Here is a 17,027-nt window from a genome sequence, read left to right on the forward strand (position 1 = left end):
GCCCAAGTCATTGCTGGGCCTCAAGTGAAAATGGCACCTGCCCCACCAAACATAGAACATGATCTCCACTAGCCCCATTGGGTTGTACACAACAGCACCTTATCTTTGGTCATGTTATGACCCACATGATAAATTCCCTGCCTCAGACTTTGATGCTCGCTGGTGTTTCAAGAAAATTTTGCAACAACCTGCTATATTTTATAGACAAATGATTATCCTTAACATCACAAGAGTGGTCAAAGATATTTAGGGTATGATTGCACAAGGCGTTGGTGGAAATACAACCCTTCCGGTGCCATTTCTGGATCACACAATCCCAGGAAGATCACATGAAGCTGCCTTCTACTGAATCAGACCCTTGGTCCATCTAAGTCAGTATTGTCTACTCAGATCAGCAGCAGCTCTCCGGGGTCTCAGGCTGAAGTTTTGCACATCACCTACTTGCCTAGTCCCTTTAACTGGATTGAACCTGGGACCTTCTGCATACCAAGCAGATGCTCTATCACTAAGCCACAGGCCCTCCCCTCTGAGCCACTTACCCTCCCCTCAAAGATCCTTTTTCTTTCTACAAAGGCAACTACAATGAATCCATGGTATAGTTGAACACATTGAACACATGTAGCTGCCTTATACTGAATCAGACCCTCGGTCCATCAAAGTCAGCATTGTCTACTCAGACCGGGAGTGGCTCTCCAGGGTCTCAGGTAGAGGTCTTCCACATCACCTACTTGCTTGGTCCCAGGGATTTAACTTGGGACCTTCTGCATGCCAAGCAGATGCTCTACCACTAAGCCACAGCCTCTCCCCTTGGAAGAGTTCTTGGAAGAGTTCTGAAAGGGAACACTCACTCTCCATGTGTGGATGTCTGAGATTGAGAGAGTGATTCCTTACATAAGCACAGCCACAAAGTCAACTATACAATAAGCAAATGCCAAACGATGCAACTGAGCAGCCTGAATCAAGAAACCAGGATTTTCGAAAACGGGTGTCTACAGTACAAATTTAAGCCAGTTTCAAGTCAGTTTAAGTGGCATGGCTCCCACACAAAGAACCTTGGGAAATGTAGTTATGTGAAAGTGCTGAGGGATCTCCAAAACAGCATTCTTCGTAAAACAATAATCCCAGTGATTCTGTGTCCACACTTGGACCATTTAATCAGCTCCAACTCTGTTCCAGTTAAGGGGGGGAAATCGATGATGACCTATGGTATCCTACAGCCTGATACATAAAAACCCCTGCCCCAAAGAGGCTCAGGATTTATGCAGATGAGGAAATCAAAGAGCGAGAGGAAAGAAATCCCATTGTAATAAGAAGGGTACAAGTGTAGCTAATCAGAGATCACAAATGGAGGCTGTGATGGAACTCAAACTTCCCATGCCCCATCCTGATACCTTTGTAACAAAGCTATCTCAACTTTCTCCCCGGTGACACAAAGCATTTTGGGGCTGTAACTAGCAATCTCTGACCTGGATGGCCCAGGCTAGCCTGATCTCGTCAGATCTCAGAAGCTAAGCAGGATCAGCCCTGGTTAGTATTTGGATGGAGACCACCAAGGAAGACCAGGGCTGCTGTGCAGAGGAAGGCACTGGCAAACCACCTCTGTTAGTCTCTTGCCATGAAAACCCCAAAAGGGGTCGCCATAAGTCGGCTGCGACTTGATGGCACGTTACACACACAACTAGCAATCTGCAATATAGCAAAAGTATCAAAGGGCGGAGAAGTGGTTCTGGAACAGATGGGAGAGCCTTCTCGTCAGTTAATTGCCTCGAATTTTCTTTGCCTGGAAGGTAAAGGCAAGCAGGAGAATGAAGAAATCTGAACTAATAAACGCTGCAATGTGCCAACTCCCCAGCTCCATCCGCTCTCTGCTGTTTGCTCATGGGCCTCCCTGGCTCTTGAAGAAATGCAAAGACTTGCTGAATTACCCCTGTGCTTCAGGGACCAGCTCTCTAGCACACAACATGCCTGGCAGTGATCTTTTTTTGCAGAACGCAGTGCTTTTGGGGGTTCATCCTCCCAGCAATGCACAAATGCGACCCATTCTCCCACTCAAGGGTCTGGTAGCATACTTGCATGCCCACACATGTTTAAAGAGGCGCATCTTTTCCAATGAAGATGTGAGTAACGGCGGATTCTAGTAATGGGGAATTTATTACAATCAAGTCCTGATGTGCAGCCAGCCAGTGACAAATTATGACAATGAAACAGCCAGCCTGCTTCCTTTCCACACCCCCACCCCGTCACTGTTCGCCAAGATATATAAAAACAAATCAAGGCTGCACTTTTTTATCATTTCCTCCAGGGATGTTTTCATCCATAGCCATCAGCATTAGAGCAAACAATCTGTGTCGATGTCATGAGTAATTCCCAGCAAATGCTAAATCTGAGAGATGGAATGGGAAAAAACAAAACAAAACAAAACCCAGCAGCTGTATAAAGGCCACACAGGGTAGCTTTCTGAAGTCGACCAAAGGGGCATGACCCACAGGACCTTTCTCCAAGTGGATGCAAGGGAGCCCTGGCATGTTGTATAGACAGAAGACTTTAACGGAACACTTGAACTTTCACACGACACCAATACAGAATATTGGCTTTCCTGCCACATCAAACAGTTCACCCAAGAAAAGTTAACCCGAGTCTCCTTTTATGGCCATCAACGGCTCATCTAAGGGCCCATTCAAACTGCCTTTATAATCCGTTTGAGCAGCGGGTTGCTAATGGATTTTTTGTGTCAGTTCAGACACATCCGGTTTGGCTCCTGGCTGCTAACGGATTTTTTTTTAACCTGTTCAGACAAAGCCGCTTGTGTCCCATTCGCGAAGCGAGGCTCAGCCGGTTTTTATGAAAACCGCTTTCAACTGTTTTCAGTTCTTCCTGGTGCCTTTGAATCGCTCCAGTATGCTGTTTGAACTGCCTGGAGCACTTTGGGAAGGACCGCGATTGTTTTCCCATCTTTTTTGCCAGTTAGAGTGCTACAGTGCTATAAAGATTTGCGTTAGAGTGCTATAGTGCTATAACGCAAATCTCAGAATGTTAAAAAAAAGCAAGAAAAGAACGCACCGGCAAAAAAGACGGGAAAACAATTGCGGGGCTGTTTAGCCAGAACACTTTAGAGATGGCTCATAGACAGATTGAAACCAGCTGTAGGCCCCGTAGCTCCACCGGCGGGAGCTTTGCTGGGCCGCGGTGCGCTGTGCGCACCTACATCACTTCCAGGTTTACCCGGAAGTGACACGGACACTCTAGCAATCTTGGCTGAAACTCTATGGTTTCCGTCGAGTTTTAGCTGAGGTTGCCAGAGCGCCCGCGTCACTTCCGGGTAAACCCAAAAGTGATGCGCGCGCAGCATGTGCGCGTGCGTGCATGCACTGCCCGCTGGCCCTCAGCTGGTTGGCGGGCAGCCCGGTGGATTGGGATTTTACCCGCCACCACCGGGCACTTCAGAATCAAAAAATCACCTGGTGCTGTAATGAGAGAATCCAAACAAAAAACAGCACACTCGAATTATTTATCACAAATGCAAAATTTATAGAGACAAAAACTATATAGAAACACCTAACTAACTAACTTATCTAAGAACATGCAATCACAATAAACAAAGTGGTACTGAACAACAAATATATACAAAATATACACACGACAGGCTAATAAAGCCGAAAGTAGTCCCACGTAATATACAAAATCATCAAGGTCTTAAGTCAGCTTGGAAATGGGTTTAAACAACCTTCTGAGTACGTTGTAAATCTTCTGTTTCCTTAGTGGTATATGTATCAGTCAGAGTCCCTTAAAGGGTAACTTTCCTTATTCAGTGGGAGCCACAGCAGGGTTTGTTCAGGACCACAAAAACGGAATGCAATTCCCAGGTATTATTTTGCGTTTCACCAATTACGGCTTCATCAGCCTTGCACGTCTCAAAATGATTCACGAAAGCCTCACATAGAGGTTCTGCGCATTCAAAAGTAATAGGCCTTCTGTAAGAATAGTACATTCTACTTCTCTCTCTATAAACCTGTAGTTGGAAACACAGCTGCTGATGAAGCCGTAATTGGTGAAACGCAAAATAATACCTGGGAATTGCGTTCCGTTTTTGCGGTTCTGAACAAATCCTGCTGTCACCACGGGGCACTTGGCAACCCTAAGCTGTATGAACACCCATCTTTGTATTGCTTTATTCCAAAACGGGCCAACAACAGATTACATCCAGTTTAGAACAGTAATCTGAATAGGGCCTAAATTTCATTCTGACTCAGATTTTTAGAATGCTACATATCTAGCAATTTTAGAATGCTAAAAATCTATAGCAATTCTAGCAATTTTAGAAAGCTAAAAATCAACCCTGGAGCACCCAGGAGGAAGCACTTTAAGCCTTAATGGCTCATTCATGATTTGCTTTTTTTAAAAAGAATGTTTGAATGCGCTGGGTCCACATTTAGGACCAAGCACAGGTGAAGCTATTGCCTTGATGTGGTTTTACTAAGTGCTGCAGGAGATCAGCCAAAATTCTGATGATAACAGTCATTTCCCCCCCCCTTTCCCCTTCTAGCAATTGTGAGGTATGACATTGTGTTTTCCTTCCTCTCTCTTTCCTATTTTCTCCCTCCAAACCAGATTTATCACAAGGCACCAGTATTAACCATGCTGGGCCCCATGCCAGGAGAATTAATGAAGTGGTGTAATAGCTCACATGGAGGCCCAGTGATTGGCGCTGAGCTTAAAATGTATCTGCAAGGCAGGGGATCCCAGAGTAGTTGTGTTCTGTTTATTACATGCACATCTCTTCCGTTTCAATGATTTCTTTATTAGTGCACTTTAAGGCAGCAACATGGGGTTTATTCTGCTCCAGGCACCAAGGTTTGAATTCCAGCACTGCCCACAGACAGCGTATTTCCCCTCTAAGGTTCTAGGCAGGGTTGACCACACCATCTGCTACATTGCCTGCTGAGTGTTTCCCTAGGAACTTGAATGAAACTGTAGGGCAATCTAAAACTGGAAGGTGTTTTTTCAAAAGATGGAAAAAGAGGAGGTTTTGACAGAACTGCACAGAGCATTTGGATTAACTACAACATGAATTTGGTTTTTGATTGGCAAGAAAGCATATGGGAAGGAAAGAAGGAAAGGAAGAAAGGAAGGTCATCGGTGCTAGCTTTCAGATGATCTGAAGAAGAGGAGTAGGTTTTTATATGCCAGCTTTCGCTACCTTGTAAGGAGAATCAAACTGGCTTACAATTGCCTTCCCTTCCTCTCCCCACAACAGACACCTTGTGTGGTAGGTGGGGCTGAAAGAGTTTGGAGAGAACTGTGACTAGCCCAAGGTCACCCAGCCGGCTTCATGTGTAGGAGTGGGGAAACAAACCTGGTTCTCCAGATTAGAGTCTGCCACTCTTAACCACTACACCATGCTGGCTATAAATGGGGATTAAATGACAGTGATTATCAATCACATAATCTAAACTTCTTCTAGTAGCTTTTTGCTCTGATTAAAGATTCTTAAGTAGTGGGCCAGAACCTCCTACCTGTGCGATTGCCATGACATTAACTTTTATGTAGGCCAAGTAAACTTTTATACAGGTCAAGTACACTTACAGGCCCTGTACTAAATAGGGTGGGACCAGTAACCCAAATGAACCTTCAGATAAAAAAAGTCTATATATTAAAATATTAGGACTTTGACATGATGGTAGTGCATTGAGGTGGGTTTTTAGACTGCAAATTGCTGAAAACCACTGGTTAACCTCCCTGCACTTTTTCTGACTCGCATGCCTCTTAAGGGTCACTCTGAGCCTGAGGAAACATTCCCTTCACACAGTTCCTTCCTAACTACTCTTCCTCACTCCTGGCCAAAACTGGATTGTTGATCCATAGTATGTGAAGGCGTAGCTCACCCCAAACACCACTGTCATATCTTAGGATGAGCTAGGGAAAGCTCTGCTTAGAGTGCTCTTGTTATCTGAAGTGAAGCAAATGGTTATTAGCACGAGGTCCTTTTCAGTGATGGTGACTTACTAAAAAGAAAACACTCCCTGCCTGTGGGGCTTACACTGTAAAGAACCAACTAAAATGTGGTGTTGTTCCAAGTGCCACTTTCAAAGGATACAGAGATGGCTACCAAGCACAGCAGCTTCTCTGTGGCTGAACATAAGAACATAAGAAAAGCCCTGCTGGATCAGACCAAGGCCCATCAAGTCCAGCAGTCTGTTCACACAGTGGCCAACCAGGTGCCTCTAGGAAGCCCCCAAACAAGACGACTGCAGCACCACCATCCTGCCTGTGTTCCACAGCACCTAAGATAATAGGCATGCTCCTCTGATCCTGGAGAGCATAGGCATGCATCATGACTAGTATCCAATTTAACTAGTAGCCATGAATACCCCTTTCCTCCATGAACATGTCCACTCCCCTCTTAAAGCCTTCCAAGTTGGCAGCCATCACCACATTTTGAGGCAGGGAGTTCCACAATTGAACTATGCATTGTGTGAAAAAGTACTTCCTTTTATCTGTTTTTAATCTCTCACCCTCCAGCTTCAGCAGATGACCCCACGTTCAAGTATTATGGGAGTGGGAGAAATACTTCTACCAATCTCTCCAAACCATGCATAATTTTATAGACCTCTATCTGGAAATACATCCCCATGCGTATTGGCCAGACACCTATATTACTATTTTTTAGGCAGTACACTGGGTTTTGTGAACCCAAGGTTTTGGTGGCAGCTGATTTTAAGGAGGTTTATTTATGACTAAACTTCTGCTTGATCTTATTGTAGTAGTTTTTAACTTTTTAAAAATACTGGTATGCTTCTAAAATTAGTAGTTGGCCTTGGGAACCAATCTGGTGGAAAGATGGGACACATATTGTATGAAAGAAATATATTATTTTCTGTATTAGGTCACTCTGAGAATCCATAGGGCTATTTTGCAGTTTCTTGAATTTTGTGAATAAGCAGAGAGAGGAGATGTGGGGAAAGGCTATCGAGAGTCATTTGTTGCATTCATAATAACACTTTTCTTTGGTACATGCCATTTATACCAAGTAGGTGACAGTCATGGTCAATAAAGCTTTTCCTTTCTGCTACCAGCAGGTGGTAGCAGCGTACAGGAGGTTCCATAAATAGCAAGCCTAATCTCCTTGGGGAAACCTGCAATTGAATCTCAATAGTAGTCTAAACACAAGAGAAAATCTCTCTGTTATGGTCTTTGGGGGTGTTGAGTGCATATTTGAGAGCTTTGCTTCCCATTTTTAGGCCTTTTTCATGGGACTTTTCCCTGAATAAATTTGTAGAAGGATATGTCTGCAGATCTTTGTTTTAAAGGTTATATTTGAATTGTGATTTGCTGTACAAATCCAGCATGAAACCAGAGGTTTTACAGAAAATGGTACAAATCTTTGTCTGCTGTGATGGTTACTTTTTGTAAAAACAAAACAAAACAAAACACCCCAAACCCTTATGTAAGCTTGCATAGGCAGTTTCATTTAATTGCTGCATGCCATTCTCTCCCACGGTGAGTGGAACTGAGCAGAGTACGGAAGCTATCTTATCAAAAGCTACACAATTTCCCATGAGAACCTCTCCTTCCCTGGAGGTTTTTAAGCAGAGGCTAGATGGCCATCTGTCAGTAATGCTGATTCTATGACCTTAGGCAGTTCATAAGAGGGGGGCCATCTTGGCCATCTTCTGGGCACTGGGGGTGCATGGGGGAGGTAGTTGTGAATTTCCTGCATTGTGCAGGGGGTTGGACTAGATGACCCTGGTGGTTCCTTCCAGCTCTATGATTCTACGATTCTTCATTTAAAACATTCAGATATCCAAGCTTGAAAGCATTATGTTTACTGTTTAAATTATGAAAGAAGACACAGGTTTCTTTGTAGAAAATGCAAGATTTTTAACTCTTAGTTAAATGCAAAGCAAGCAACTAAGCCCTTCCTTCCTTCCTTCCTTCCTTCCTTCCTTCCTTCCTTCCTTCCTTCCTTCCTTCCTTCCTTCCTTCCTTCCTTCCTTGTAATTTTGATATCTTATAAATGTCTTTTCCTGTCTTCCTGAAATGTGGCAGAGTACAGTCCTATCTTCCAATTACCTGGGGCAGAGGTTACAGCTCGAAATGAGTCTCCTACTGAAACCAAAACCCAAATGCAGTACTGAATGAATACCTGTCATACTGACCATAAAGAATCCAAATCAATGGTTTTTTTTAAAAAATCAATGGTTTTAGAGTAAACAAACGAAAAATAAAGGGGAGGGGAATCTGTGAGCATCCCTACTCTTTTAGCCATTTGGAATTGCAAATGTTATATGGGAAATCTCTGATAGAACTGCCAAACACTACCAAACATTTTGTGTGTGTGTGTGTGTGTGTGTGTGTGTGAGAAAGAGAGAGAGAGAGAGAGAGAGCGATCTGGATCAGCCATGGAGACAGGGCTTTGAGGGACTCCCCATTTCTTTCACCATTTTCCCAACAGAAATCAGTTTCCAGAACTACAATTAGCCAAGGCAGGGGAAAAAAAATACAGGAGCAATATATACAGTAGACTTCTGCAAATAATTTATTCTGGCTCTACATCACCACCAAAGAAGTCTCCAGCCTTGCCCTCTCATGTACAGAAGCACATACAGCTTGCCAAACTAAACTATGAAGTAAGGAGAAAAGCTCTCTTGCTGAATGATCCCTGTGCGCAAAAGCACAGGGACATGATGGCATCCAGACATGATGGCATCCAGACACCCAACCCACTGATGCTGCCACCCTTTTGAAGGGATTTAAAAACACCACAAAGGGCCCAAATTATGTGCTCACAGCGTGGCAGTCTGAGGCACTCTTGTTTCTCCCCACCTGCATTTTCGAGTGCCAAATGGCCGAGAGAGTGGCCATTTAGGTACCTGAACTGCTGAGCCCCCACACATTTAGGCACCTGCTAAGCCGCGGTCCTTTTAACACAGGCATGGTGTCCACACGTCAGACCCATGGACGCTGTCATGTCCAGTTGGGCACTAAAACAGCATAATTTCTACATCACAAAGCTAGCTGCGGGCAATATAAACGCTTCCTTAAGAGAAAAAGAACTGACGGATTGTCACTGCTTCATGACCTTCTAAGAACATAAAAAAGCCCTGCTGGATCAGACCAAGGCCCATCAAGTCCAGCAGTCTGTTCACACAGTGGCCAACCAGGTGCCTCTAGGAAGCCCCCAAACAAGATGACTGCAGCAGCATTGTCCTGCCTGTGTTCCACAGCACCTAAGATAATAAGCATGCTCCTCTGAAACTGGAGAGAATAGGTATGCAGCATGACTAGTATTCATTTTGACTAGTAGCCATGGATAGCCCTATCTTCCATGAACATGTCCACTCCCCTCTTAAAGCCTTCCAAGTTGGCAGCCACCACCACATCCTGGGACGGGAAGTTCCACAATGTAACAATGTGTTGTGTGAAGAAATATTTCCTTTTATCTGTTTTAAATCTCTCACATCATTGGTTCCCAACCATACTGGTATGGTGACCCTCAAGTTCAAATTTACTTGGTATGGCTACCCGTTGATTTATTGTCACGTGAATTTTGGATGGTAGGTTTTTGACAGCCATTGTTTTCATGTATTTTAAACAGCAAATTCACCTATTTTATAACCATTACTTAACCATTACATAACTTAAATTTAAGTTATCCAAGCAAAATTTTACTTAATGCACCTATTAACTGAATTTGTTGAAATATGTATTGCACTTTCATAAGTTATTCAGTTTTTAAAAAAATGGTAAATGTAAGAATGCAACTATCTGATTGCAGGTTATAGCTTCATGAGCTATAAAAATGATAGACACAGCAAATGGATCTTGTTGAACTTTGAAGCCTACCTGAACTTTTTTTTGTTATTTAAATTTTTAAAAATAGCACCAAGAATTAATGCATCTCTTCCACATCCCTGTCAGAATGCACAATTCTTTGCATGTCTACTCAGAAGTATCTACATGGAACAGGGCTTACTCCCAGGTAAGTAGTCATAGGATTGCTTTGTAAGAAAGCCCCTCTGAATTAAATGGGATTAACCTCAGAGAAAACATCTCGAAGTAGGGGAGGGTTTTTGGCCTCACCTGGATATACAGAACCAGGGTCCCACCCCATTTACTTCTTCTCGAAGGTAGAGCTTGCGAAAGCAAAACATGAAAATGAGGTTGCGGTTTACTTGGGTTGCTCCCTATTTAGCTGAAAACCAGATTTCAAACCTGAACCTCTTCTCTGTTATGCTAATGTTTTAGAACCGAAGGATCCCCCACCCCTCATTTGGCACGTTTCTCCTTTTGGGCAACATACCCCTTCCTAAACATTAAACACCTCCAGTTTTCATCTGATCATCAGCTCAGACCAGAACATCCTAAACATTAAACCCTTCCTAAACATTAAACACCTCCAGTTTTCATCTGATCATCAGCTCAGACCAGAACATCCTATCCCCACATGTTAAAATTCTCTGCCAATGGCTGGTGTGAGGAAGGGAATGAAGCTGGCATTTTAAGCTTGCGTGATACAGACTTGGGAAGCACATCTTGGATTGAAAAATGGTATAAACTTATATGAGAGGAAGGTACAAGACCATTCTATTCTTCCACGGCAGAAAAGAAATGGCCCATCTGAAGCAGGGAGGAGCGGCGCGTCAGCAACTTTCCCTTTTTAAAAATAAATATTTTTTTATATAGGATACCGAAAGAGAAAAGTAGGGAAAGGGGGAGGCAAGGCATTGACACATAGTTGGGCCCGTGTCTGGACCGTGTCCCATCAACATCATCAAAGAGTAATATTCCGTTGACAACTTGCAATTAAGTAATCTTTGCTATTCAGAATATATGCCCTGACCTGGATGGGCCAGGCTAGCCTGATCTGGTCAGATCTCAGAAGCTAAGCAGGGTCAGCCCTGGTTAGTATTTGGATGGGAGACCACCAAGGAAGTCCAGGGTTGCTGTGCAGAGGAAGGCACTGGCAAACCACCTCTGTTAGTCTCTTGCCATGAAAACCCCAAAAAGGGGTCGCCATAAGTCGGCTGCAACTTGAAGGCACTTTACACACACACACACACATACACACACACATTCAGAATATATAGTCTTTCTCTCTCAATCATACTTGTTATACAATAAAGCTAACCATTACCTAAAATATTACAATCTTGATCTACAGTTATTTCTTTACATACGGACACTGATACTAAGGTAAAACATGTCTATCATAGAAGGATTCTAGCTGCGGTCATCGAATATTGGTATAATATGCGCCAGCAACTTTCCTGTTCAGTCCTTCAGCCATTTGTGGCAACTGCCAGAACAGGCGGGCAATTCACGAACGGCTTTCAAAACCCAACTCAGTGGCTGACCGCTGAGAAACAGCTAGGTGGTATTAACGTCAAAGGAAACGGGGAGGGGGCGGCTAAAGAAAAGGAAAAAATGCAGCGCAGCAAGGAGCTCCTGTTAAAAAAACAACACCTCAGCGATTCAGCATGAGTTCAGATGGTCACCAGCCAAGGAGGGGAAGGGAACAGCCGCCATAAGCCAATGGGTGGCAACCCGCTTCAGAAGGCTTTGTGATCCACTTGTGGGACGCGACTCACAGGTTGGGAAACGCTCTTCTACATAACTTACCCACAGCTTGTTTCAAGCAAACTATCCCCGACTTGTAGCGATGCCATCCCAAAGTCTGCTATCCGGATATTATTCTTTTCATCCAGCAATAGGTTTTCAGGTTTTAAATCCCTGTGGCTGTAAAGAAATGAGCAGATCATGGGTTAAGACAGCGAGAGACGTTTCTCCTTTTTATGTCCCCTGCAACACATGACAAACATGGGGCTAAGTCCTCTGCATTTGGGGGTCTAAGACTGCATTTGGGGGTCCCATTTTCAAAGGAGAAAATAACCTTCTATTTGAAAAACTGAGGTGAAGGTCCCTTATTTTGAACAGAAAATAGGGAGTTCAGGATGATTATGCTATCTGACTTATTCCTATGAAGCAATCTACATTTGTTTCTCTCAATGTCTGAGAAATAGTATTTGATAGAAATGAGAGAGTGCCCAGATAATGAGTCAGATCTGTACCCATCGTGGCTTATGAAAGCCAGCTAATGGCCTCTTTATATGTTACAAACGTTTGTATATGTTTGTTGAATGATGAGAGGACCTTGAAGCATATGTTCAATGGAAGCTTTACATGAGTCTTTGGTCATTTATGCATGGGAGTTTTACCTGAGGTTCGTTGCTGGCTGGACTCACACTTTTCTGTTGGGAATCTATGCACCGGCCGTCTCCCAAGCTCAAATCAAGTCTTTAAATGCTGCTCTGTAATTGGCTTACTTCGCAGTGCTCACTGTGAGAGAAGATTCCCCCCCCAAACCCAACTGCAGCATAAGAAAGCATTTTAAGAACAAGAAAACCAAAAATGGAGCAATCTGAACGAAGGGGGGGGGGAGAAAATCCAAGCCTTGTATTTAAAAAGCCTTTCTTTTGCTCAGAAAGAGCTCCAAGGTAGCAGGAAGCACTTTACACACTGCTTTGTGATTGGCTGTGAGAGAAGCCAATCGTTTGTGTTTCCCCTGCTTCCCATCTGCATGGGATATCATGCATACTGAAAAGATAGATCCTGGCTGAAACAGGGAATAAAGGAGGATAGAGCGACCATGCATAAATGACCTTTTTCTCCTTGTCACCAGGGTGTGCAGACAGGGTGTGCTACCTTCCCTTCCTCACTGTTTTCTCCTCCTTAAAGGGCCCCACGGAGTAGCTATTGACTCCATTGCAAAACGTATGGACATCCATGTAAGTTACACGATTTCTCAAATGGAACCAATAGTTGCTCCACAGGGTGCTTGAAAAAGGAGCAAAAACAGCATTGAAGAGAAGGCAGCCACTATTTCTTCCTGAGCAACCCAGTTGTGAGGAGAAAAGTGTTTGTGTGAGTCTGGGAAACACAAAACTCCCACTGAACTTCTGATCCAAAGTCCATGTGTCATGACTTAACAAATACAAACACCTTCTAATGCACAAAGAGGCTACAAAACAAGATTTATGCAATTGTCCCTTTATCCCCTCTTCTCTAGGATTCCAAGAGCCAGGAAGCCTAAAATCTGCAGATCTGCAGCCCCTCTCCAAACCAAAACAACCTTGACATTGACTATCTACCATGACAATCCTTTCTCAACTTTATTTTTGTGGGTGAAAGATTTTCAAGGAACTAGTCATACTTCAGACTTACCTATTCAGTTTTAGGTTCATTATTACACACCTCCTTCACCTTAGTTATCCAATGTGTTTTCTACAGCTTTGTCAACATTTTCTCTTATTTTCCATCTAAGCCTTATCAATCAAAAACTGTGCTAACACTACAGTGTTTTTTAAAAGCCCCCGGGGAGGTGTACAAGCTCTGAGCTAGCCCACAGCTGCTTAACAAAACTGCAAAGTTTGAAATGAAAATAGAAACATGAAATTTTGGCTCAACTAGTTATTCCTTGAGAACATCAAGTCCTGTAGGACAATGCTCGTCTGAAAAACAATCCTGCCTACTTATAAATATTGTTAATGTTTTCAACTTTATTTCCCCTTTTGAAGATGATTGCTATGACAGGAAATCTAGTGAATTTGTGCAAGCGCGAAAATACTAATCAAGGAAAGCCGATACGCTTTTAAACCTTACTTGTGGAAATAGAGGAATTAACTGGGGTAAGCATAAGAGAACAATGTTCCACAAAGTGACAATACACTTTTAAACCTTACTTTTGGGAATAGATGAGTTAACTGGGGTAAGCATAAGAGGGCAATATTCCACAAAGTGACAGTCATTATTTCAAATTTATGGTATTTCTGCCACCTATGTTATTCCTCTAGTGCGGTAAGGTAAGGCAGAGAACTTTGGTACAATTTTCAGGACTGGAATACTGCAATATATTGATTCCCAGTTATTGTGATTGCAAGATGATTGTATGAGTACTGCTGATGCTTTGAAATCCTTATTTCCCTGTGACAAACAAGTGATGGGGGCATGCCCTATGAGAGATTCACCTTGATGCAGGTCATCAATTCTGCATCTCTGTGGCTCCCCAAACCCCGTTTGCTGGAAGACTAAGCAGAAGGCAGACAGACATGGGAAGAAGTAGATGCTGGTTGCAATTTCTTTAAGAGCCCAACTGCCTGGATGATCTCATTAATATTCAGAAAGAACCCCCTTGTGCAAAAGTGAAAACAAAACAAAAGAAAAACCCATAACATGTGCTAATTACTCAGCATTTAATGGAACATCCCAGAGCAAATAAACTTCATTTGGTTCCTTTCCAGCTGATCTCTCTGGTTCCATGTCTAACACGATCGGCATCACCTCCTCACTCTGTAGGTGAACAGAGGACACAATACCCTCTCATTGTTCCAGAAGCTGAAATGCCCCAGGGGCTTCCTCCACATCACAGGAAAAGGAGGATTAAATAAGCCGGCATCTTTGCGAACAAGCAAGGGAGAATGCCTCCTACAGAGCCGATACACAGACGGGGAAGATGAAAGAGGAAGACGCAGCTCATCAGAAAGACTATTCTAGTCCCTTGTAGGATGGCAGTTAACAAAGGCCACAGAACTTCTACTGATGAAGAAGCAGGAAGATAACTTATAATGCTGCATGAAGCATTACTCTTTTGAAAAGCTATTTGTACAAGTGTGTTGTCAGTATTCTTGCAGATTTAAGTGTCTGTGTATATGTAGGTGAACAAGGGACATCCTGTTCAAGAGATCATAAGGAAGGTGCACCAATTAGGAAGTGCAGGCTTTCCCTGCAGAGCACAAACACCACAATGTATACAGAAACTGCATACGTGATATAAGCAGTTGGTTTGATTTTGAATAGTCTTCTTCTTCTTTGTTGCCATGAGGTCACAGCTGACTTAAGGTTACCCTGTAGGGTTTTCAAGGCAAGATACATTCAGAGGTGATTTGCCATTGCCTGGATCTGTGTAGTGACCCTGGTATTTCTTGGTGGTCTCCCATCCAAATATGAACCCAGGGCCGACCCTGCTTAGAGATCTGACAAGATCAGGCTAGCTGGAGCTGTCCAGGTCAGAGCACAGGCTATCTACCCTAGCCCTTTCAACCTAGCTCACTCTGCAGGAAGTTAGAATGAAGTCCTAAAAGGAATAGAGGTTCTGATGCCCATACTGTACACTTACCTTGTCAAATGTTACTCAGGCAATCAGCTCTTAAGCAAAGCCAGTTTCCAAGGCCTTCTTTCCCTCAGTCATTCAGAGAAACTTAATTCAGACCGTTGCTCCTCCCTATTCCCTCTACCCACTCTGGCTTCTTCATCGTACATCCTCTGGCTCTTCAATCACCTCTTCCATCTAACTTTCCAGTCTTGCCACAAGCACAGAAGTGAAGTCTAGAAACTTTTGTGATATGTTTGTGATGTGTTACTGCCCATCAAAGACACCTATCTGGAATGTGGTATTCTGGGCAGAAAGAATGCAGGAGACTATGGAGAGAAACCAGCTTAATGGACAAACATCTGTAGAACATTGCAGGGAGAAGAAGAAGAACAATTGGTTTTTATACCCCAATTTTCTCTACCTTTAAGGAGTCTCAAACTGGTTTACAAGCACCTTCCCTTCCTCTCCCACAACAGACACCTTGTGAAGTAGGTGGGACCGCGAGAGTTCGGAGAGAACTGTGACTGGTCCATGGTCACCCAGCAGGCTTTATGTGTAGGAGAGGGGAAACAAACCTGGTCACCACCAGATTAGAGTCTGCCGCTCATGTGGAGGAGTCCTCTGCTCTCAGCCACGACACCACACTTGTTCTGGAGTACACAGAGGTTCATTTTCTATCTGGTAAAACTACTCTGAGCCTTTGGTTCTTGTAGGTTATCTGGGCTGTGTAACCGTGGTCTTGGAATTTTCTTTCCTGACGTTTCGCCAGCAACTGTGGCAGGCATCTTCAGAGTAGTAACACTGAAGGACAGTGTCTCTACTACTCTGAAGATGCCTGCCACAGTTGCTGGCGAAACGTCAGGAAAGAAAATTCCAAGACCACGGTTACATAGCCGGATAACCTACAAGAACCAATGAACTCTGACCGTGAAAGCCTTCGACAATACTCTGAGCCTGTTTCTAAATGATGCCTGGCATTCTGAGAATTTAGACTCTCAAAGCCTGAATTCTCTTTACATAAAAAATATGTGTACAGTGGCATTTTACAAGTTTCAGCTCGCAGTCTCCTGAGTAGCCCTATTTGTTCCTTTACTCTGGTATCCTGATATACGGTTTTGAAATCAGTTCTCTCTCTTTACTAAAAAGGATGCAAACAAAGCTCTTACTCTTTCCGTTTGCCCGCACATAAACGCATACACAGAGCCTTGTCTGCATACTCCAGCAGACATGGCCTCAGGCAACTGGAAGGGAAGAGGCGCTAGTAATTGTCATTTATCAATATTCATGCATAATCCTGTCTCACCTCCTCCAAGTGCCCTCTGACAACCTCACGTAACCCAGATGAAAACCAGATGAAAACAAAAAAATCTTGCTACTCATTACTACAGGGAATTGCATCTCGGTGTTTTCCCTCCCCTGGGAAATAACTGGCATTATTTATTACCAGTGAAGCCTAATCAGGTTTGCCATTGGGCCTTTCCTGCAATCATACTCTTATTTGTCAGCACGGGGAAAAATACAGGCCCCATGTGAGAGTATGACCAGGAGGGAAAAGCCAACGCACACAACACCGAAATCAGACCAATCGTTGTGTCGCTTGGTGATGTCACGAGCAGCCAATCGGGATTCTTTTAGCTGCTCTCCCTGCTGCTTCTCGCAGATTCCTCCTGCTATGTGGATCAGGGCTTATAAGTTTGAATGCCCTTTCAGCTCCCCCAGCCGAGTGCTTCCCCACTGCATCTGGGGCTAGATTAACTTTGCTGGACGGTATTTTCAAAAATATGTTCTAATTTTGGGTGCATGGTTTGATGTGCTTTAAAGAAGATATATATATATATATATATATATATATATATATATATATATATATATATATATA

The 17,027-nt window shown here is 43.4% G+C and overlaps 1 protein-coding gene across 13 annotated transcripts in view; it reads right to left on the reverse strand.

The window, feature by feature from the left end:
- The window catches only part of BRSK2 (BR serine/threonine kinase 2), a 528,760-nt gene that overhangs the window by 113,592 nt on the left and 398,141 nt on the right, over positions 1-17,027 (reverse strand). For all 13 annotated transcript variants that reach the window (XM_056850713.1, XM_056850714.1, XM_056850720.1 and 10 more), the window contains exon 5: positions 11,620-11,736. In XM_056850713.1, coding sequence (XP_056706691.1) covers positions 11,620-11,736 — 117 coding nt within the window. The remainder of the gene's footprint in view (positions 1-11,619; positions 11,737-17,027) is intronic.

The sequence above is a fragment of the Euleptes europaea genome, chromosome 6 (genome assembly GCF_029931775.1).
Source record: "Euleptes europaea isolate rEulEur1 chromosome 6, rEulEur1.hap1, whole genome shotgun sequence".
Taxonomy (NCBI): domain Eukaryota; kingdom Metazoa; phylum Chordata; class Lepidosauria; order Squamata; family Sphaerodactylidae; genus Euleptes; species Euleptes europaea.